The sequence below is a fragment of the Acinonyx jubatus genome, chromosome B1, assembly GCF_027475565.1.
Source record: "Acinonyx jubatus isolate Ajub_Pintada_27869175 chromosome B1, VMU_Ajub_asm_v1.0, whole genome shotgun sequence".
NCBI classification, from domain to species: domain Eukaryota; kingdom Metazoa; phylum Chordata; class Mammalia; order Carnivora; family Felidae; genus Acinonyx; species Acinonyx jubatus.
The window spans coordinates 194,882,180-194,903,851 of record NC_069382.1 but is presented as its reverse complement, the minus strand read 5'-3'; the positions used below and the strand labels follow the sequence as shown (position 1 = coordinate 194,903,851).

Here is a 21,672-nt window from a genome sequence, read left to right as displayed (position 1 = left end):
AGACCAAGGAAAAAGGTAAAAATAAGTAAGTTGCAAGTCGACTTCAGCTCATCCCAATGTTTCCAAAAATAGAATCAAGCGTGGTTCAAATGAGGCAAAACACGGTGGTTGTAACTTTCCATGCTGTCACCTTGCCCTCTCTGGACAGGGACGCCTCCCTCTCATCTCATGTCACCTCCCCCTACATACCCAGACACTCCCATGCCGACTCTTAGGGGATGCTGGGCTTATGGAGCTATTTTATCTGGGGCTCTTTAGAAGGGCCCCTTTTTCCTCCTTCTGGACCCACCACACTTCTCCTGAGCTATGTGAGTACCTCTACACTGCCCTGCCAGCTGGCTTGCACACCTTCGTAAATGGGGAACTCACCACTGCACGACGCAACCCATTATTTTCCAGAAGCAGCAATGATAACGATCCCGAGCCTGTTCCCTGGTCCTGGGATTCTTGGATTCTACCCTCAGGAGCCACCAGGAGGGAAGGGGCCAGCTGCGTCTGTCCGTGGGTTTGGGGAACTTCACAGAAGATTCCGCCCGCCTCTGCCCGATCTCCCTGCCCACGTTAACTCAGGCCCCAGGAAAGTTTTCCTTTCAAGCCCGAGGTCCTCTCCCACCAAAGTCGCACGTTGAAGCCAGCCCAGCCAAGAGTACTTTTATTTAAATCATCTCTCACTTACAGCTTCCTAACTCCTACTCTACTAAGAAACACGAGTTTTCGGGATCACTAAATTAAACAATGGTGTTTATTAAGGGGTGACTGTGTTGCTGCTGCTTTGAACACTTTGCGTGGATTCTTTCTTCCGTTATTACATCAGCCCATTTTACAGATGACAAAACTGAGGATCGATCAGATCACGTGACTGCCTGATGGCGCAGAGCCAGTGCAGGTGGCAGAGCCAGGACCCGATCCAGGCACCGAGGCCCGAGCCCTGACACCCCCCCCCCCCCCCCCGGTCGCCTCCCCCTGGTACCGCCCTTTGCGCAGGGACGCTCACCGCGTTGAGACCGCAGAGCTGGTAGCTGGCCATGGTGACGACCACAGTGATGACCTGCCAGCGGACGAAGGGACTCCGCAGCAGCTCCAGCACGGAGACCAGGTGGATGTTCCTCTGCAAGCGGCTCTCTGCCAGGACCTCCTCCACCTCTCGGGAGACATCCTCTTTGCCCAGGAAGGTTCGGAAGGCTGCACGCAGGGACCATCACAGACTTTCAGGAGGGATTAGGATGTTTGCAGTGGACGGTCCCACCACCCAGACACACGCCTTGTCAGGGACAGAGCTGGCAGGGGCCTTTGAAACCGAGGAGTCCCGAGCCTTTGTTTAAAAACAGAGCAGGGGCGCCTGGGTGGCTCAGTCAGGTCAGCACCTGACTTCGACTCAGGTCATGATCTCGTGGCTCGTGAGTTCGAGACCCACGTCGGGCTCTGTGCTGACAGCTCGGAGCCTGGAGCCTGCCTCCGATTCTGTGTCTCCCCCTCTCTCTGCCCTTCCCCTGCTTGCGCTCTGCCCCTCTCTCAAAAATAAATTTTAAATACAATTTTTAAAAACGTAAAAAAAAATAGGAAAACAGAGGCCCAGAGATGTGCAATGACTTGCCCAAGGTCACCTGGTTGGCTAGGAGAAGAGCCAGGAGGAAACACTGGTCTCCTGGGGGCCCTGGGTTCAAATCCCCTGCTACCACAGTGCATCTGTCCGTGGTGTGTAAGCATTCCTGCCTCACACGGCTGCTATGGTAACCGGATGACGTATATACACTCAACCCGGGCTCAGAGCTTCACACACAGGACGTCTTCCTTTGAAAAGTACTTACTGAGCACCTCCTGTTTGCCTGGACCTGTGTGCTCTCCTCATTGGAGGCACTCAGATGGTCAGACTGCCTGCTTCTTGGCCAGGATTCTGGGAGGAGATTCTGTCATCGGAAGGTGAAGTGAACTAAATGACCTCCAGGGCCCTTTTTCCATATGACCCTCTGAGACACAGGAACCTTGCGTGGAAATACTCTCAAAGGGCTAATCTTCCCAGTATTCAAACTTGCCCATGTGACTCGGGCCTTTTCCAGGCTGAACACTGCAAATTTCCAGCCTCAGCGAACCTGCCGTTTCTGACTAAGCCTTTAATGCTGCAAACCTCCACATATATATGTATAAAGGTGGGCTTATGGATTAGACCCCTGACAGCATAATAATGAGATAATAGCAGATGCTTTCAGAACACGGGTTTAAATGTTCAGTGCTCTGACACTTGTCCTCCTCCAGAGAAAGGTGGCCGTGGTGGCGGCTCCCGTGGACAGTCCATTCCAGACACAGTGGGCATCATCCTTAAAAACACTGCACTACAGCACAGGGCATATGAAATTGCTCTTCTTAAGTAGCAAAACAAAACCCCCAACACACACACACACACACACACACACAAACAAAAACACAAAACAAAAAGGCTGTTAAAACTTCCTCCAGATTCTACAAAAAGCAAGCCCGTGAGACTCTGGGGTGTTATTTCCAACAGTACACTGAAAACTGCTTCAGAATGTTTCTTTAATAAGCTATGATTTAATACTTTTGCTAGCTTTTATTAAGGATAAACGGGAGAAGTAGCTGAATGAATAACATTTCCATGTCATTCACTTAACTACAGTATTGCTAATACTTCCTCAAAGTTCAAAATGCAACACGCATATAATAAAGTAATCCTGAAGTCTGAGGGCAGGAAAATATTTCTCTCTCCTCCCTGAAATACATGCTTTCCATGTAAAATAAAAGAGAAATCTATAGCCTATTCTCCCCCACCACCCCCCTTTCCCCTTGGCTGCCAGGAAGCTCTCAGCGAAATTCAATGCTCAGCTCTTAACAGTTTCCTGGAACAAAAGTCTTCTTTCTTAAAAGCCGCGCTTTCCTTCTTCTTTTAAAGCATCAATTTAATTTCCTGTTGTATATGTGCTCATAAAGACAGTTTCTTTCTACTTGTTCCACACCCCTTCCTCTAAGTTTCCTGTGACTGGGTGAGGACGAGTATCCGGTGAGGGAGAGTATCATGGCAGACACGGAGATGCACCACTCACATCGCCTTCAGGAAAGGACTCCCCACCGTAGCTGTGAGCATGCGGTTAACTGACACCACCCTGCCCCCGCCCTTGGCTTTGTGGATATGCACTCAACCTTGAAGCCCAGGTGATGCTGTTCCCACAGTGACTCCCGGCCCATGAGTGGGCACGGTGGGGACGCAAGGGCACAGCCGTGTTCACCCGGTGGGGATGCCGCAACGCACGAGTGTTGCTCCAGAGCTCCCCACTGGGTGTGCAGAGACTCAGCCGGGGGTGTCCTGGTCTGAGGCTCTCCTGCTCTATCCTGCTTCCTCCCCCTCCCTTTCTCAGTGTTACTCTCCAATGAAACTTCTGCACTCTTAGCTCCTCCTCAGCACCTGCTTCCTGGAGAAGCTGACTGCAGCGATGAGCCGCTCGAAAGCAAAAACAATCAGTTTAGCTCTGTTCTCAGCTTTCAAAGTGCCAAGCTGCTTTGGTTCTTACTACCTTCTCCTGACCTGTGACCATAGCCCACTAACGGCTTTCCTGGTCTGGCTGCATCATGTCCCGTAGAGCTCCTCCCGTAAACCTGTCCTCCACGCCGCGGCACCAGCCCCCCCGGGCTCGGCGCCCGGCCCACGGCCCTCCCTCAGCTCCCACCCTGCTGCGTCACTCCCGAGCGGATCGGTGGCTCATCTTTCCTACACCCCTTGTGCTTCTTGGCTGTCTGCACCTGGCCATGCTGCTCCCTCTGCCAGGAACACACTTCCAGCCTTTCCTTGCCTGGCTGCTCCTTCCCTCCCTCCCAGATGGCCGAGTGGACAGGAGAGCGTGCCTGGCCGCTCCGGGTCCTCCCGGTCCCCTGTGCCTTCCCATCTCAGCACCGTCCCTAGCACCTCCTCTTTCCGCTTGCTGCACACACCTTGAGGCCTAGCGCCTGGTGCCTGCCAGGGGAGGGGCACGGTTTGCGTTTGTAGATCTGAGCCCCGACCCCGCCCTTCCCACACCCGCACTCCTGACCCCGGGCGTCCCCATAAACATATGTTGAAGCCCTAACCTGGTAATGATGAACGTGACCTTATCTGGAAACAGGGTCTTTGCCGATGTGATCAGTATTTCAGTTAAGATGAGGTCGCCCTGGAGTAGGGTGGGCCCTCGATAAGAAGGAGAGAAGAGGCACAGAGACAGACACGCGGGGAAGACGGCCACGTGAGGGCGGAGGCAGAGCCTGGACAGAGGCAGCCACAGCCACAGGGTGCCAAGGCCGGCAGGCAAACACTGGAAGCTGGGAAAGCAAGCAGGTCTTGAGGACAGGTTGACTTTGGACTTCTGGTTTCCAGAACCGGAGGGAACACCTGTTGTTTGAAGTCCCCAGTTTGTGGCGCTGTGTTACGGTCACCACTGCCCCCGATCGACCCTGCTAGCGTTTATCGCCTCCTGCTAGAGTGAAGCACGCGGCAGCCTGGAGACGTCCCTCTTGTGGCCCCGAGGGGCCCTGTGACAAGGCAGGCACAGGGGCTGCAGGTGGAGCAGGGGGCCACGACCCTCTGCAGCCATGTGCCTGGCACAGCGCACACCCCCTCTTCTGAGAGGAGCACACCTCAGGGCTTCTGAAACTGGGAGGTTTCACCGAAGCATTAGTTTTCAGCAGCATCTGGGATTGAAGTTTGAGTTCAATACCAACAGCAGTAGGATCCAAAGCGGGGAACGTAGCAGAAGACTAGGGAAGTCCTGTTTGTACTGTCACAGCACTGCATTAGGGACTGATCCTGGAGCCTTCCCAGGGACCACATAAGGCTGGTGGGGGCTCCACCACAAGGAGGAGCCGGCAGGGTGCCCCTCACCTCTGCTTCCAGCACAGAGTGATACATTTCCGCCTACTTGTCCAATGCACGGGTCAGAGGACCTGGGAACGGTACTGTCTGGTTTTAACTGAGTTAACCCTGATAAATGTACAGGCGGCTTATACAGGATCCTCCAAAGAAGGCCTGGATTAGGGTAAAACGGAGGTGCGTGTGCAAAGACAGGAGCTCAGCAGCCCCCCCGTCCCAGGTGTGAGCCCGTTGTCAGCCTCAGGACCTCGCGACAGTGGGCTGTCTAGCCGAGGTTCCACCTACTAAGACATGAGTCACCGACCTCTTCAAGGTAAAGGTGACATTCTAAGGAGAGCGAGAAAGTAGCAGCTTTTCAAAGGAGGTCACCCTGTGGAAAAGGCGCCACCACTGTGCTGCTTGGGACCCCAAGGGATGCACACGTGTTGCCGGTTCAAACTCCCAAACAAACCCTCTGCAAACCGCTGTAAAAAAGTCTTTCTGTTTTGAAATATTCCAAATGAAGGGGCGGTGGCTCAGTCGGTTGAGCGTCCGACTTCGGCTCAGGTCATGATTTCATGGTCTGTGAGTTCGAGTCCCACATCGGGCTGTGTGCTGATGGCTCAGAGCCCAGAGCCTGCTTCAGATTCTGTGTCCCCCTCTCTCTCTGCCCCTAACCCACTCACATTCTGTCTCTGTGTCTCTCAAAAATATATACACATTGAAATATTCCAAATGAAGAGTTTCAGTGGCTGAATTATGGTTGTTAAAATATAAAAAGGCAACCCTGTCTCATGGTTTTGCAGAAACAGCTGAGTGCCGCTGGGAAGGCGGGAATCTTCCCACTGCAGGTGCCCCTTCCCAGACGCTTCATTCCTAGCAGACGGGACTGCGAGACAATTCCAATTTCCAAATGCGTTAGGTTCAGCCAGCCTTGCTGCCGTCTTTCATTTGGATCCACATTGTTTTCCAAGCTCTTTCTGAGGTCTCATCACCATGAAGTCCAATGTTGCGGCGATCCTGACTAACCCTTGCTGAGGGTCACTCTGGGCCAGCCACCGTTCCACAAGCTTCATAGGCCTTTTCTTATTTAACTTTCATATAACCGTCCCCTGAAGGAGACACCGCAGGGTCCCTACTCTGCAGGTGAGAAGAGAGATGCAACTTGCCAGTGGTCAGCACTAGGGTCCCTGAGAGCGGAGCCTGAGACAAGGATTGGGTGTAAGACGGTGATACACGTGGTGGTTGCAGAAAGCAGGTGTGAGGGGGTGGGGAGAGTGAAGTGGGGAAGGGGAAGGCACCCAAGGTGAGTCATCGAGGAGGCCACTATGAACGAAGGGGTCCGTTATGCCGGACTTCCGAGTAGAGCACAGAACATTGTTCTCTCCGAACTGTCCCATGGGTGAGGCTGGGCATTTGTCTGCCCACTCCTGCCTCCAGGGGGCATTAACTCGCACGCGTGCGCATTGTACTGTGGAGGGGCTGAGCTGGGTCCAGGCCATCTGAGCGTGCAGTCAGACACCTGCTGTGCTGGAGGTGCAGAAAGGTCAGCCTGCATCTGTGCTCACACGGGGCTGCCCCACAGCTGGGCTGAAATCAGAGTGGGGAGAAGGATGGTGCCATGGGGCCACCAGAGGAAGCCACTAGTGTCATCACTGGTGAATGGGGCAGCTGGGAGTAGAGCTCAACCAGGGGCTCCAAAGCCCTGCTCTGGATGCTCGGTTATGCTCCCTGGGAACTTAGAACGAGACCTTTCAGACCTTTGAAACAAAGTCCTCTCACCCTCTCCTCCCCTCCCCTTCTCTTTGCTCCTTTCCTCTCTTCCTTCCTTCCTCCCTCCCCTCACTCCAGACCTTTCTTCCTAGGTCTCATTCTATATCCAGAATTCCTGATGAGCCTAGAAGCATCCTCTGGCTTCCTCTCACCCATCCGTTGGCCCATCACCAGAGTGAGCAAATGCCTATGTTGTAAATCAGCACCAACTTCATTATACTTGGGAATCACAGAGAGGATTGGTTTGAAACTAACTCTTGCAGTCTTTCTTTACCCAGAGCCCCTTCCTTCCAATCTCTAGGGGAAGGCTTGGAATCTGCCCCTGGAGCTGGGACCCCAGTCACAAAGGGGCAAAAACCATGCAGTGAGGGGACAAAGCACACGTACTTGTCCTGAGGTTGGCAAATGGCTATCATGGCCGCTCCTGTCATCACTGTGGTCCTACCAGATTAAGGCAGGTGCTTATGCTGGTGTAAGGCTTATGACGCTTCATGCCAGAGGCTGGGAGTGATTCAAGGCCTGGCATACAGCAGGTGCTCAAGCCAGGTTGGATGAATGTGACTGGTCCCTCCTCATTTGCTCAGTGTGGAGAAGGGGATCCTCTGGGAGGAGAAGCCTGGATGTGGATAGTGTTGGACTCCTTGGCCCTGAGGTCAGAACAAGGACCAATGGCAGCAGCCGTGCTGTGTCAGGTGTCAGCTCACCACAAGGAAGAATGACTGATGTGGCCAAGGGCAGATTGGGCGGTTCACAAGCAGTGAGCCCCCCATCCCTGGAGGTGTGCAAGGAGAGGCGTGATGACCACCTGTCAGAGATGTTGTGGGAGGGATCCTGGCATTGCACAGGAAGAAAGACAAGATCTCCCAAGCAAATGGAGAACCCAAGAAGGGTGCAGGTCCCATGGAAGACTGGGGGAGAATGAAGCCATGGCATCTTGGGAATGGGGAGCGGATGAGTCAGAAACTTCTAGTTTTAACTAGCTGTCCTTGGAGAGAGGGGAAATGACTTTGGAAACTCACAGTCAGTGAGCCCATTTCAAAAAGACATTTGCTTATGGAAAATAACCCTCCTGGAGGGGTCTGTTCCCTTGAATCCCCAAGTCACTTAAATAGTTCATCTGATCTACTTGGGTCACCTGATCTGCTCAGGCTTCCACCCTCGCCCTTGCACTTGAAAGTAAAGGCTTCCCAAAGCTCACACCTCATTCGTATTTCTGGTCACGTTCTGATCACTAATTCCAAAGAACTTGAAAAAGGAATGAGAACTTGCATTTCCCAACTGGAGAGAAAACCCTCTGGGTGGCATGGTCAATTTCTAGGCTGGGAGAGGGAGCCATTATGTAATCAGATTTTGTACCAGTTACAGACTCATCTTCATTCAAGGGGGGCGTCAAGAGACCAAGCAGGGGAAAGGAGGCTGACATTGTACACCCACAACGTGCCAGACATTGGACTAGGTGTCTTATAGGCCTTAACGAGATAACCTAGTGTTCCCTTCTCTGAGCCTCAGAGGAATTAGGAAATGATCCCAGGTAGAAAGCGAGGGAGTCAGTGTTCCAACCCAATCTTTCTTTGCACGCACCTCAGAGAATGATGAAAAGAAACCACGGCGCTGAGAAGCTAAAAGAACCAAATTCAGTTCATTTCAATTAACCTGCAGCTTTTCAGAGCTTGCTACGTGCCAGGGGATGCACACGTTTCCTGTGTTGAGCGAAGATTCTGCCCAGAAGGAGTTCTCCAGTGGGAGACAGAACACAGCTCACTCAACTCCAGGTGGATGGTGCTGGATGCGGGGCCTGCAGGAGCCACACAAACCCCTGCGAGGTCAGTGTTCTTGCTGCCTTGTAACAGGTGGGGAAACTGAGGCTCAGAGGGCTGAGTGATGTGCCCAAGTCACGCAGCCGAGCTGCCATCCCCAGTCTCGTGGTGCTTCGTGCCCGAGGGGCTGACGCAAGCATGACTCAGGGGCTGATTCAGAGAGTGCATCTCCTATCACACATCCCTTGTCCAAGAGGGCAGGTTGTGCCATTGGGCAAATGCAAGGTCCTCTTTCCCAAGAGCGCTCTGTAGATGTCTGCTGGAATTCTGCCTTTGCGATGATTGCTTTTGCATGTAATGAAATTAGTGGTTGCATTCGTATTGTCAGGAGTGACCTCCATAGCTGTGCCTTATGGTTTTTTTTTTTCCATTAGTGAATGAATAATTTATTATTGCAAAGTTAAAAGGATTATTCTACTATGGTGAGGTCACTGGACAGGAGGTCTGGCACGGAACACCTTTTAAGTGCACAACACGGTATTGCTGAGGACAGGCACCATGTTACACAGATCTCCTGAACTTACTCATCTTGCATAAACTTGACACCCACTGATGGCAGCTCCCCATTTCCTCCTCCCTCCCAGCCCCTGGCAACCGCTATTCCGCTGTTGGGATCCATGAATCGACTATTTCAGAGTTAACTGAGGTCTGATGGCACTTCTTCTCTGACTGGCTTATTTCAGGCAGCGTGAGGTCTTCCAGATTCATCCATATTGTCACACGTTGCAGGATTTCCTTCTTTTTTAAAGCCGAATAATATTCCATTGTGTGTGTGTAGCACATCTTCTTCAACCATTCATCTATCAATGGACATTTAGGTGATTTCTACATCTTGGTTGCTGTGAATAGTAAATACTTAAATCCTGCGATGAACATTTAAGAGTGCTACTATCTCTGTGAGATCCTGATTTCAATGCTTTGGGATAAATGTGCAGACATGGGACTGCTGGGTCACATGCGATTTCCGTTTCTCATTTCTAGAGAACCACCATACTGTTTTCCAGAGTGGCTGCACCATTTTGGATTCCCACCAACAGCGTGCAAGGGTTCCAACGTCTCCACATCCTCGCCAACACTTGCCTTTGCGTTTCTGATAACAGCCACCTGTCAGCGTGGTTTTGACTTGCATTTCCCTGATGATTAGTGATGCTGAATTTTTTTCCACGTACCCATTGGTAACGTGTGTGTCTTCTTTGGAGAAATATCTATCCAAGTTCTTTGCCCAGTTTTAAACAAGGTTATTAGATATTTGGCTATTGAATTGCAGAAGTTCCTTCTATTTTTTGGCTATGAATCCCTTATTAGATATATGTTTTGCTAATATTTTCTACCATTCCATAGGTTACCTTTGCCCCCTGTTGATTACTTCCTTTGCTGTGAAGATGCATTGTAATCTGACACAGTTCTATCCCTTTTTGCTGTCTCTGCTTTCATCACATCCAAGAAATCACTGCCAAAACCAATATTCTGAAGCTTTCTCCCTGTTTTCTTCTAGCAGTTTTATGGTTTCAGGTCTTACATTTAAGTCTACAATTTATTTTGAGTTGATTTTTGTGTATGGTGTCAGCTAAGGGTCCGACTTCATTCTTTTGCATAGAGATAACCAGTTTTCCAGTTATCTAGCATCCAGAAGACACTACAGTCCACAGCCAACATCATGTTCAATGGTGGGAGACTGACAGCCTTTTCTCTAAGGTCAGGAAGAAGGCAAGGATAGCCACTCTCATCACTTCTATTCAGAAATCCTGGCCAGAGATTAGGTGAGAAAAAGAAAGAAAAGGCATCCAAATTAGAAAGGAAGAAGTAAAATTATCCTTGTTTGCAGACAACATGACTGTATAAAGACTTCACCAAAAAATCTGCTAGAACTGAACAAATGGATTCAGTCAAGTTGTAGGACACAAAAGCAACAGGCAAAAATCAGTTGCATTTCTACACACTAACAAAAAATTACCCAAAGAGGAAATCCGAAAAATCATCTCCTTTACAACTGCATCAAAAAGAAGAAAATACTTAGGAATAAGGTTGACCAAGGAGGAGAAACACTTATACGCTGAAAATTATAAAACACTGATGAAAAAAAATTAAAGGAGACACAAAGAAATGGAAAGACACCCTATGTTCATGGATTGGAAGATTTAATATTGTTAAAATGACCATATCACCTACAGATTCAATGCCATCCTATTAAAATCTCAATGGCATATTTTGCAGAAATAGAAAAATTAATAAACTACCGGAGACCAGGAATGGCCAAAACAACCCTGAGAAAGAAGAACAAAGTAGGATGCATCATGCTTCCTGATCTCAACATACACTGCAAAGCTACAGTACGTCCAACAGTATGATAGCGGCATAAAAAAGACAGACACATAGACCAGTGGAACAGAAGACAGAGACCAGAAACAAGCCCGCGGTGGTACAGCCAACTGATCTTCAACAAGCTGTGGTCCTCAAATGGGCAAAATGGCAAGGTGGTCCAGGGTTCACACTGGGGTGAGAGAGAGCTGGGGCACAACAGATGACTTGGGGAGTCACTTGGCAGCTAAAACCTCAGTTGTCTTCTGCAATGAATTAGAGTGAACAGCCCAACACCAACAAGACTAGCCCACGTTCCTAGATGGCTACTCTGTTTCAGAGGGTACTCGTGAGAATCAATCGACTGACATGTGTCTGTTAGGTGATAAGCCAGGGATTATCCTTGATGAACAACAGCTATTAGTGGCAGATTTCCCAGGTAGAAATAGTGGAAGTAGTCATTAAAAATAAGAACAAAAACAAAAACGAGCCAACGGCAACAACAAAAACAGGCATCCTCCCTGGTCAGTGTCTTCCCTAAGAAGCCGTATGTATTCATGGGTTTTTGATCAACTCTCCACCATGTGGGTGGATTCCTGCCCTGTCCCTTCACCCCCTTATGTCAACTCATCCTTCCACCCCAGCACAACTGCCACCTTTTCCAGGAAGCTGTGCTGGTGTCCCCCCACCAGCCCCATGGAGCTCTGTGCCCTTTCCTTCGTAGCTCCTGACACGGGGCCATCTCACACTCGTTGTGACATGAACCTGGTTCCCGTCTGACCCCCTCGCTGATGGCTTGCTTCAGGATTTGGGGGCCCTGTCTGGTCTGGCTCCATACTCTATCCCCTGGGGTTTAGCACTGTGCCTGGCACACAACAAAAACTCCATAAATACATGTGCACGGAATGAACAGTGACTCCAGGAGATGACTCACAACTCAGACTCCTTTACGATGGCCTCTCCCGAGCTGCACTTCAGGCTCATGCTTTCAGCTCCTACTGAGGGCCCACGTGAGGAAAATCAGAGAAATGTTAACTAACTAGAATGTAAATAAAAAATGGAAACTCAAAGAGAAAAGAAAAATCGTTGAAAAGTATTTTTTGCAACTGCTTTGACTTTAGTTTAAGACTCGATTACGTGTCCCAAGACTCCCTCTGGAGGGTCCCTTGTAATAAGCGGTTTTCAGAGTCGTGTGTAACTCAACTCTCTCTCTCCTGAGGAACTGATATGCTTGTCATAAAGAAAGAGCCTGTGGAGAAACCGGTTCCTTTCTTGCCCTGGCTTCCAGGACGCTCAGAGACTAATTGGGTGTCTCCTAGAAAAACGACAGGATGCTTCCCATGACATAGTCAATTTCCAGGCACTGTTCTAAGCCCTTCATGTGGACCAAATCGCTTAAGAATTCAAAACAATCCAATAATCCAAGTGCCTCAGACATGGGAACCAAATGAAAGGCTGCACAGAGCTAGAGAACAGCAATGCAGGGCTGTGAGCCCGACCCACCTGGCTAAGAAAAGCTGAGCTCCTAACCTGCACCGTGTGCCACCACCTGGTAGCTCTGATGAATCTGGCTGGGGCTCTTCCTTCTCCTTCCAGGGCCCTGAGGTCAATGTATAACACACACACTCGCACACACACACACACACACACACACACACACAGCGCGCCTATGTGCTTTGTCAGCTGTCTCAGCTTTCCCTTGATTTCTGTAAGGCAGAAGATGAAGTCACTAATACTTCATGAAAAAGAGCAAACAAGAGGCCTGGAAGGTGTGGCCTGGAGGGGTGGACCTTCACCCTCCAGTATCTTCATCCCTATGAAAAGGACCCTGTGTCCAGACTCCCTCTCAGCTTTGCGGTGCTCTCCCACATGCCAGAGAGAAGGATTATAAAAGTTACTGCCACTCTTCCTCCAATAAACCACGGACACGGGAACGGAAGGCTGATGGCAGGGGCTGGGTGCAGACAACCACGGTTGACGGGCAGGTTAGACCCCAACGGGGCCACCATCAAATGTGTGACAGCATCATGAAGCTGATAGGGTTTGGGTGGGCTGGTCCTCCCCCAAACTTGGCCCAAAGCTCCCCTCCTGGTCCTTTGGGGGACAGGAGGGGGCGATGACAAGCACGGTGAATCACGGGCAGGAGAAAGGGCTTTGTCCCAGCCCAAGCCCTGACTTGCCTGGTGGCTTCAGACGAGACTCGCCGATCCGGTCTCAGTTCCACCTCAGCACAATGAAGGCACTGCACTGGCATGACCTCATTTCTAATTTCTGAAGGCTACAGGCGGCCTCCTTGTCTAAGCTGAGCTCAGCTACTCCTCTCCAGTCACATTCCACTGGAGCCAAACATCCTCATGCTTTTGGGTCACATCATGTGTTTCCCAGATTCTGTGGTTTTATAGACAAACATCCAGACTTTGGTCTCAGACAAGCTTGAGTTCAAGAACTGGCCCCACCACTTACCAACGGAGTGGCTTTTGGCAGCTCATACCAACCTCCCCAGCCTCTATTTTCTCAACTGGAATGTGGGGGTAGGAACATAATCTCTCAGAGTTGGAGAACGCTGTGAGAGGTAGGCCACTGGCACATGCCCGCGTGCCCCAGGCCCTTAGCACGTGACAAGTCCATTTGTCCTCCCTTCTCTCACATCACTGCATAGATTTAGGATGCCTTCTGCCTGTGTCTATAAAAAAGAAGTTTATTCATTTTTGAGAGACAGAGACTGCAAGCAGGGAGGGATGGGAGGGAGGACAGAGGACCCAAAGCAAGCTCTATGCTGACAGTAGCAAGCCTGATGTGGGACCTGAACTCACAAACTGAGCCACGAGATCATGACCTGAGCCAAAGTCAGATGCTCAACCGACTGAGCCACCCAGGCGCCCAGTCCTCTGCCTGTGTCTTAAGTTGGCATTATTTATTTATGTAGCCAACACACATTTATTGAGCCCCTACTATATTCCAAAAGATAGGTCGCCACGCCCTAATGTCATTACTAGTGCTTGAGATTTGATTTTAGAGAAAGGGCAGCCTTCAGATAGTTTGTTGTTAGACATTGTTCAGACGGTCTCTGCATCTGACTAGACCCGCTGTGAACTGGAGCCTTCAAAGCATGAAGAGCCTATGCCTTTACGGAGCACTTTGTAGAAACGCCTTCTCCGGTTCCTTCCCTCTGAGGACACATCCAAACATCCCTGCCTGCATGCCTTCCGCCACCTGGGGAGGGGCTGCAAGGAAGACATGGAATGGGGCTTTAATTTTGTTTTTATTTATTTTGAGAGAGGGGCAGAGAGAGGGAGAAGCTGAGAGTCCCAAGCAGCATCTGCACTGTCAGCACAGAGCCCAGCATGGGGGTCGGACCCACGAACTGTGAGATCACAACCTGAACCCAATTCAAGAGTCAGACGCGTAACCAACAGAGCCACCCGGGCGCAAAGACTTTGTATCTATGCTTTGCGTGGACTTCAAAGTCCTTGCCCCCAGGAAGACCCCTCGGGTGCAGAGGTAGAAACTTCCCAGGCATAAGCATCAGAAGGTCCAGAGTAATGATCTGACATATCTCCCCCGTAGAACCACCGGCCTGTGGAATAAGGCTGCCTCACTCTGGTCTCTCCCTCTTAGCCTTGTCCTCGGGTCGAATCTGCTCCGTGTTTCCGGGGCCAGTGAGCCTCTGACTGCCGCGGAGCACAGGGCTGGAAGGAGCAGCGTGCTGCAGAGACCGGAGCACACCCTTCGGTGCTAGGTGCACTCTGGCTGCACAGCTGCTCAGGGGGCACCTACTGCGTGCCAGGCCCTGCTCTCCACGCTGGGACTTCAGCCCAGAGCTAACAGGAAAAGTCTCTGCCCTCAGGGAGCTCCCGGAGGAAACCTACCGAACAAATTAGCATATGAACATACGATGTCAGGTACTCAGTGCTAAGAAGAAAATCAACCGGGGTGAGTGACAGTGAAGCGGAGAGAACGCCGTCTGAGTTACCGTAATTGGGGAAGATGTTCCAGGGGAGCCGCCCCTTCAGCAGAGACCCACACCGGGTGTTGGGGGGGGACCAGTGTGCAGACGTCTGGGGAAGGGGCCTTCTGGCAGAAGGAGCCCGCGCCAAGGGCAGAGGGGAGCTCTGCCTGGGGCATCCCACCATTTCCTAGCTGCGTCAGAGTCTGCCCCCTGTGTGGCCTGCAGACCACACTCCCTGGGCTCCCACATAGCTGATTCCTGGTGCGCCCACCCGTGAGCGGCGCTGACGTGGGTCCTAAGGGAGGAGGAAGAAAGAGTCTCTCCCGCCTCTGGTCCAGCCCCCAGCACCATGACTTCTGGTGGCTCCTGCCTCGGAGACTGAGGCTCCCACGTCCTCTGGGGCCACGATGCCAGCCACGCCTGCACCAACAGCTCCAGCATCCTCTTGGCAGCCACGATGTGCTGGCTACAGTGTCGGTGAGGTGAGGTGGGGGGACCCTGCCTGACTCCTCCTGCTCCCCCTGCCCCACACCCCCCTGCATTCAGTACTTCTCTGAAGTGCTCTTCCAGACTTCCCCAGTGGAACACCGACCAGGGCGTTAGCTCTGTGACCTCGACATCCCTCTGCATCTTTGTGTCCTCATCTGTGAAAGGAGGAGCAGGAACACCACAGGCGGTTTTTGATGACGGTTAAAGCAGTGCGTGCAGCATACTTAACCTCCGTTAGCTTCCTGGCCCTGCTGTAACAAATCGCCACAAACGTGGTGACTTCGGACAACGTGGATGTATCCTCTCGCGGTTCTGGAAGTCAGAATCTGCAGTGGGTCTCAGTGCGCTAAAATCAAGGTGTTGCGAGGGCTTTTCCTTCTGGAGGCTCTAGGGGAGGGTGTATCTCCTTGCCTTTTCCAGATTTCATCGTCGGCCGGCATTCCTTGGCTTGTGGCCCCTTCCTCCATCTGCAAAGCCAGCAACCTCGGGCCAAACCCTTCTCGTGCTGCTGCCCTGTCTGGCTCCCTCTCTCTCTCTCTATCTCTCGCCTGCCTTCCTCTTCCAGGACAAGAATCCTGGTGTTTACGCGGGCCCGCTTGGATAATCCAGGCTAATCGCCCCATCTCAAAAGTCAGTTGGTTAGCAACCTTAATTCCATCTGTGATCTCAATTCCTTTGTCCTGTAACCTATGACATCCACAGGTTCTGGGAACTAGGATGTGGACATCCTTCAGAGGGGCTATTGTTCTGCCTCCCACACTAGCACATGATAGGAACTCAAATGGTAGAGATAATCTTGAACCCAGTTCGTGTTCATCGTTCTGTGCCATCGTACTATCCCTCAGATGGAAGGCAGGCCACTCCAGCAAGGACCCTTGTGACCACCCTGTTGTGTGTGCCCGTGGGTAGCAGACCCTGGCACTTGCTTTCAGGAGCCCTGGGACCGAAACTACTTCTGTCCCAACATGCCACGTTCTGACCTCAGAAGCCGGTGCTGGACTAGCCTGAACAAAGCATCTCGCCCAGTTCTGATTACGTGGGCGGAGAAGCCACAGGGAGGTGGTGTGACAGGACCAGGGCTCCTGACCCTGGCCAGTGTGGACCAGTGGATTCTGCGGTCTCTCTCAGTACCGCCATCTGAAAGGGCTCGCCAAGACGGATGCCTGGGAAAGAACTGGCAGGAACACTCCGGTGGTGCACGTGTTGTTCCGGACGTGTGCTGTTGAGCATTTTCTGCCAGCAGGATCTCCCCTGCAGACAATCCAGTCAAAGCTGATGAGTCTCGGGGCCCCGAGTTTGGGGCTCAAGAGTCTCCCTTCCACTCTCCCCTGTAGGGAGCTCCTCAGCTCATAAAACATTAAATGGGCATCCTTGTCATTTCATTAAATGCCCAGTCTGTGAAGAATGAGTTACGGGATATTTGGGGAGCTGTTCTGGGATGTGTTCCACTCCCCAGATACACCCATGGATCCCCCTCTACTCATTAGAGTGGCAGGCTCTCAGTCAGTGAGTCCTGAGAGGGGGCAAATATTTCATGCTGCCTCCTCCTAGGAGGTGGGGCTGTTCTTCCAGAACCCCATCTCCATCCTTCTCATACAGGACCTTGTGAGAGGCCAGATGGGAGGGAACTCTTCTGGGAGTCAGGGGCCAGCTCCATAAATGGTCAGGCTAGGCTGCCAAGCGAGTTAGTTCCCAAACCTCTCTGGGTTGAGTTGCTCATCTGTGGAAAAAAGACAGGCCCAGCTGTCTTCGCCCTGCCCAGGAATTCTGGGAAATTCAGTACTGTTAATGACCTTTCACAGGTGAATGGTCTTCAACAGATCAGAGCACACTATCGAGGCCTTGATTTCTTTTCTTGTCTATTCAATCCGTAGCCAACAACAGTCTGTTCTGGATGCAGGGGACATGGCACTTAAGGAGACACAGTCCCTGCCCTGGAGAGGCTCACTGTATGGGAAGGGAGAGCGGCAGAAAGAGGCAGTGATGCCACAGTGTGGCCAGTACTGGGGGAGATGACTAGGCTAGTAAGGGATGGCGTGGGACCGTGATGGCTAAGGTTATGTGCCAGCACGTCTGGGCCACGACACCCAGACACAGCTGACCCTTGAACTGCATGGGTCCACTTATATGTGCATTTTTAAATAAATACAGTACATTTGCATTTTCTCATCCTTACAATTTTCTTTTCTCTAGCTTACTTCCTGGTAAAAATACAACATATAATATATATATAACATCCCAAATATGTGTCAATTAACTATTCCTGTTATCGGCAAGGCTTCTGGTCAACAGTTGGTTATTAGTAGTTAAGTTTTTGAGGAATCGAAAGTCATACATGGCTTTTCAACCATGCAGGGGTCAGCAGCCCAGCCCCCACATTTTTTTACAGTCAACTATATTTGGTCAAACACCACATGTGGTGTTTGTGGTCTAGACGTTGTGGTGAAGATAGTTTTTAGACGAGAGTAACATTTACATCAGTAGACTCTGAGCAAAGCAGATTATTCCCCGTAATGTGAGTGGGCCTCATCCAATCAGTCGAAGGCCTGAAGAGAAAAGACCGAGCTCCACGGAGGAAGAGGGAGCTCTGCCACCAGATGGCCTCAGACTTAGGGCAACACCCACTCTTCCCTGGGGCTCCAGCCTGCCAGGCCGCCCTGCAGATTTGGACTTGCTGATGGCCACAATCATATGGGCCAATTCCGTGAAATAAGTCTCTCTCTCTGTATGTGTATGTGTACATATATTTTATGTTTACACAGACATACACTCTGCTGGTTCCGTCTCTCTGCAGAACCCTGACTAACACAGGGCCATCCCGACCCCGCTGGGGACCTCACGGAAGGTGTCCCTCCACCTCACTCCTTAGTTGAGTGCACTGTTCTAGTGGCCTCTAGGAGGGCGGTGGCCAGGAGGACGTGCCCACAGACGACCGCAGGCGGCAAACACACAGGGGCCACAGCGCTTCGCTCTGCAAACCGTCGCACGGAACGGCCTGCGTGTCCAGGCCATACTGTTCCGGGACTGCAAGCAGACGATGGCAGAGCACAGCAGGGAAACTAAGGCATCCTTGTTCTAGGGACCCAGGGCTCCTCTGGGGCTGACGCTGCCGGCCCGGTCCCTCCCTTCCCCACTGGGGGTCCGACGAGCATCACGGTCCGTCAGCTCCCTCCACGCTCCTTACACAGGCACGAACTCCAATAAAAGCCCCATCGCTTAGTCCACTTGGTATCCGCTCCTCGGAGAACCCAGAGAGACACGGTCAGAGACTCGGACGCCGCTGCCCGAGCCCCGTGGGGAAGCAGTGAGTCTCCTGCAGGCGTAAGCTGCACGAAAGGAAGATGAGCATTTCCCATGAGCAGCATCCCCGGCCTCCGAGGCAGGCCCAGTGTCACAAATAGCCAGAGGACCTTGGTGACACCCAGTGGCTCTGTGGGACCCCAAGGCCTTCACGGGGTCCAGGGTGCTCGTGGCCCCTACGGGAGGTTGTTTCCTTCACTCTCTCCACCAGGACCTACTTGGTACACCATGAATGTTGGTCAACTGGCCAATTTCAGCCACGTGATTACAACCACTGCACCCGATGCGGCTGCACGTTTTTGCACATCACAAAGCACTGTCACGTCCGTGATCTCATCTGAGCGTCCTTCTGGGCCCTGGAGATGGGCACCGTGTTCCTCCCATTTCACAGAGGGGAGAGCCGAGTCCGGCTCGCCTGGGCTCGCGGCTACCGAGCGGGGAAGCAGAGGCAGCGCCCAGCCCAGCAGACTCTCCATCCGCCCTGGGCCCACAGCGTGGCACCGTGGCCCCCGGGGGCCCCCCAGACAGCCAGGGCGCATCAGAACAGCAGCGGTGAGGTTGCCAGGTACGCAGAGGAAGGAAAGCGCGTTAACGGCTGACACCAAAGTGTCTCTGAGGGCAAGAGGTGACTTGGCTGAGAAAAGTATTTTGACAAACCTCTTAAGTGGAAGGTGTCTGCTGAACGTGCGTGCGGTTTAACTCCAGCTTTGGAAGGGAAGGGACGCTAGTGGGAGAGGAATAGGAGTCCCAGGTCCACCTGGAAGGCAGAGGGGACAGTGGGTAGCGGTGAGAGGGGAAGCAGAGGGTGCTGAGTGGTACAGCCTCGTTCCTGGGGCCCTTTCCGAAACCTTCAATACAGCCCTGAAATGCTCCAGTGACGCAGGGTGTGTGCCTGCTGTTGCGGTGTTTGAGGAAAGCAAAGTAGGGGCCAAAGTTCAAGTTGGGGTTTTTACGATGCGAGCCAGAGCAGCATGCAAGGAGTCTGGTGCCCACGACAGTTCAGAGCCCAGAAATGCTCAGGATTTCCAAGATACCTTAAAGAGGTGGACCTTTCCGGTGCCGGAACCTTCCCTGTGCTGGAAAACTGGGGCCGCAGGCAATTCCTCCAGCTCTCGGGGCACGGAGCCCCCCAGCAGACTCAGGGCTGCACAGATCAGCACCAACCCCAGACACGATATGGAAAGCATCCCCCGCTTGGCCGGAACCCTCGGCAATTCTCTGAATTTAAAGGGCTCAGTCACACTCTGGAATGAAGTGTGTGGGCAACTTCCAGATGAGCGTGTGTGCTCTGGGAGCTCCAGTGGTGGTTTCCGAGCTGTGTTTTCCTGCCCCTTTTGACCCTTGGGCATTTTGTAGGAAGGCGCCTGGTCCTTTGCCGGACCGCCCAGCCCACGAGCAGGCTCTCCGGCCAGGGAAAAGGGAGCCCTGAGAGACTGTTACTCCAGGGGCAATGGGGGGAGGCGCTCAGAGGTGGCTCATCCCGGCTCACACTCTAACCATGAAAACAGCACCGATGGAGGAGGGCCCGATCCTCCAACAGCAGGTGACTGTGCTGCCAGGGGTGGGGATGAGACCTCAGAGGGATCGTGTTTGCTCCCCCTCCTGCCAAGTCCCTCTACCAGGTTCAGGAGGTGGCGCCATCTTGCCAGCTGGCAAGTGTGGGCACAGGGCACTCCAACTGCCCCGCCCCCCTCTCCAGTCATCTCCAGGGGACCCGGTGTGTCAGGAGTCCCCCGGTAAGAGCAGGGCCAGGGCTCCCTTCCCAGGCACGTGGCTTCGTTTCCGGCAGATGCATCTGGTGGGCAGGAGGCCGCAGGGGCACAGACGTCCTCCCTCACCAAGAGCCCAGCCAGCACAAGGCACAGCCGTCACAGATCAGTGATCTCACTGCCTGCCTTCCTCCCGTGCTGTCCTGCTCATTTCCGTTATTTCCACACTTTCATGGTCGCGTGGATGTTTTGTATGCTCTATTTCGCCCCACTGAGCACTAGGTCCTAAGGGTGACTTCATGATGCTATAATCGTTTTATAATTGCTAAAACAAGGGAATCAAGTTGGGAGATAGAATTTTTAGGTTTCGAATGCAGATACACAATTACTTAACCCTTCTGTGATGTAATAGATGCAAATGTGGAGTTGAACCCTGGCTCAGATATAGGGAATCACTGTACTGCGGAAGAAATTTTCTGGGCCGTAAGTACAGAAACCAAGGGGTCAACTATGTTTTGCTGATATACTTGTGTGTATGCAAATGCCGTGTGTCACAATTACAAACACACACACACACACACAAGGCAGCACACAGCACTTTAACGACCCTGGGTTCAGAGTGAGGCAAACTGGGTTTGAACCCCATTTCTGTCTCTAGCCATCGGGCCGCAGGCCAAGCCCTCAGCCTCTGAATGTGTCCCTCCTGGAGGCCTCTGGCGTCTGAAAGACTCGAGCGGCCAAGGAGGGCAGGTCGGAGGCACTTGACAGTTTGCATCAACAGAATGGTGTGGGAAAGAAAAACCCTTGAAAGCTTCATGCACAAAGACCTTTTGCACAACCACTAATTGTAAAGAAAAAGAGAAACAATCAGAATGCCCAGCCATTTAGAGAGTTCAAGTAAAAACAAATGTTTAACTATCTTTAAAATTGAGATAAAGTACTGTTTCAGTCTTAACTGATTTTCCTCACTTAACCTGATACATCAGTGGGGCTGATGTATGAGTTTGCTTTGCTCCCGTAATAAATCACCACAAACTAGGGGCTTGCGACAGCACAAAGTTTTTATGTGCCAGTTTTGGAGGCCAGAAGTCCAGAATGGGTCTGCGGGGCTAACACCAAGGTGTCACAGCGCTGTGATCCTTCTGGAGGCTCCAGGGGAGAAACCGGCCTGCTGGCCATTTCCAGCCCCAAGAGGTGCACCTGCAGGATGCCCTCGGTCTCCCTCTACCTCTGACCCCCGCTTCCACGGCCACCTCTCCTTCTCCGACCCTGTCTTTCCTCCCCTTTCACTTACATGGAGCCTTGTGACGCTCCTGGGTTTGTCCAGACAACCCGGGCAAACCGGCCTCACCTCAAGATCCTTATGTTAATCACATCAGCACGGTCCCCAGTGCCGTGTGCACTGCCACTCACAGGGTCTGAGGATCAGGATGTGGTTCCACGTGGGGGCCATTATTCTGCCAACCACACGTGACAACACAAAAACGGTCATGAGGAGACATGCTCAGG

The 21,672-nt window shown here is 52.1% G+C and overlaps 1 protein-coding gene across 9 annotated transcripts in view; it reads right to left on the bottom strand.

The window, feature by feature from the left end:
* The window catches only part of SLC2A9 (solute carrier family 2 member 9), a 269,728-nt gene that overhangs the window by 103,097 nt on the left and 144,959 nt on the right, over positions 1-21,672 (bottom strand). For all 9 annotated transcript variants that reach the window (XR_008296422.1, XR_008296421.1, XM_053217574.1 and 6 more), the window contains one exon: positions 995-1,182. Coding sequence is in view for 7 of the 9 variants with exons in the window: in XM_053217574.1 (XP_053073549.1) it covers positions 995-1,182 (188 nt within the window). In the remaining 2 variants the exon portion in view is untranslated. The remainder of the gene's footprint in view (positions 1-994; positions 1,183-21,672) is intronic.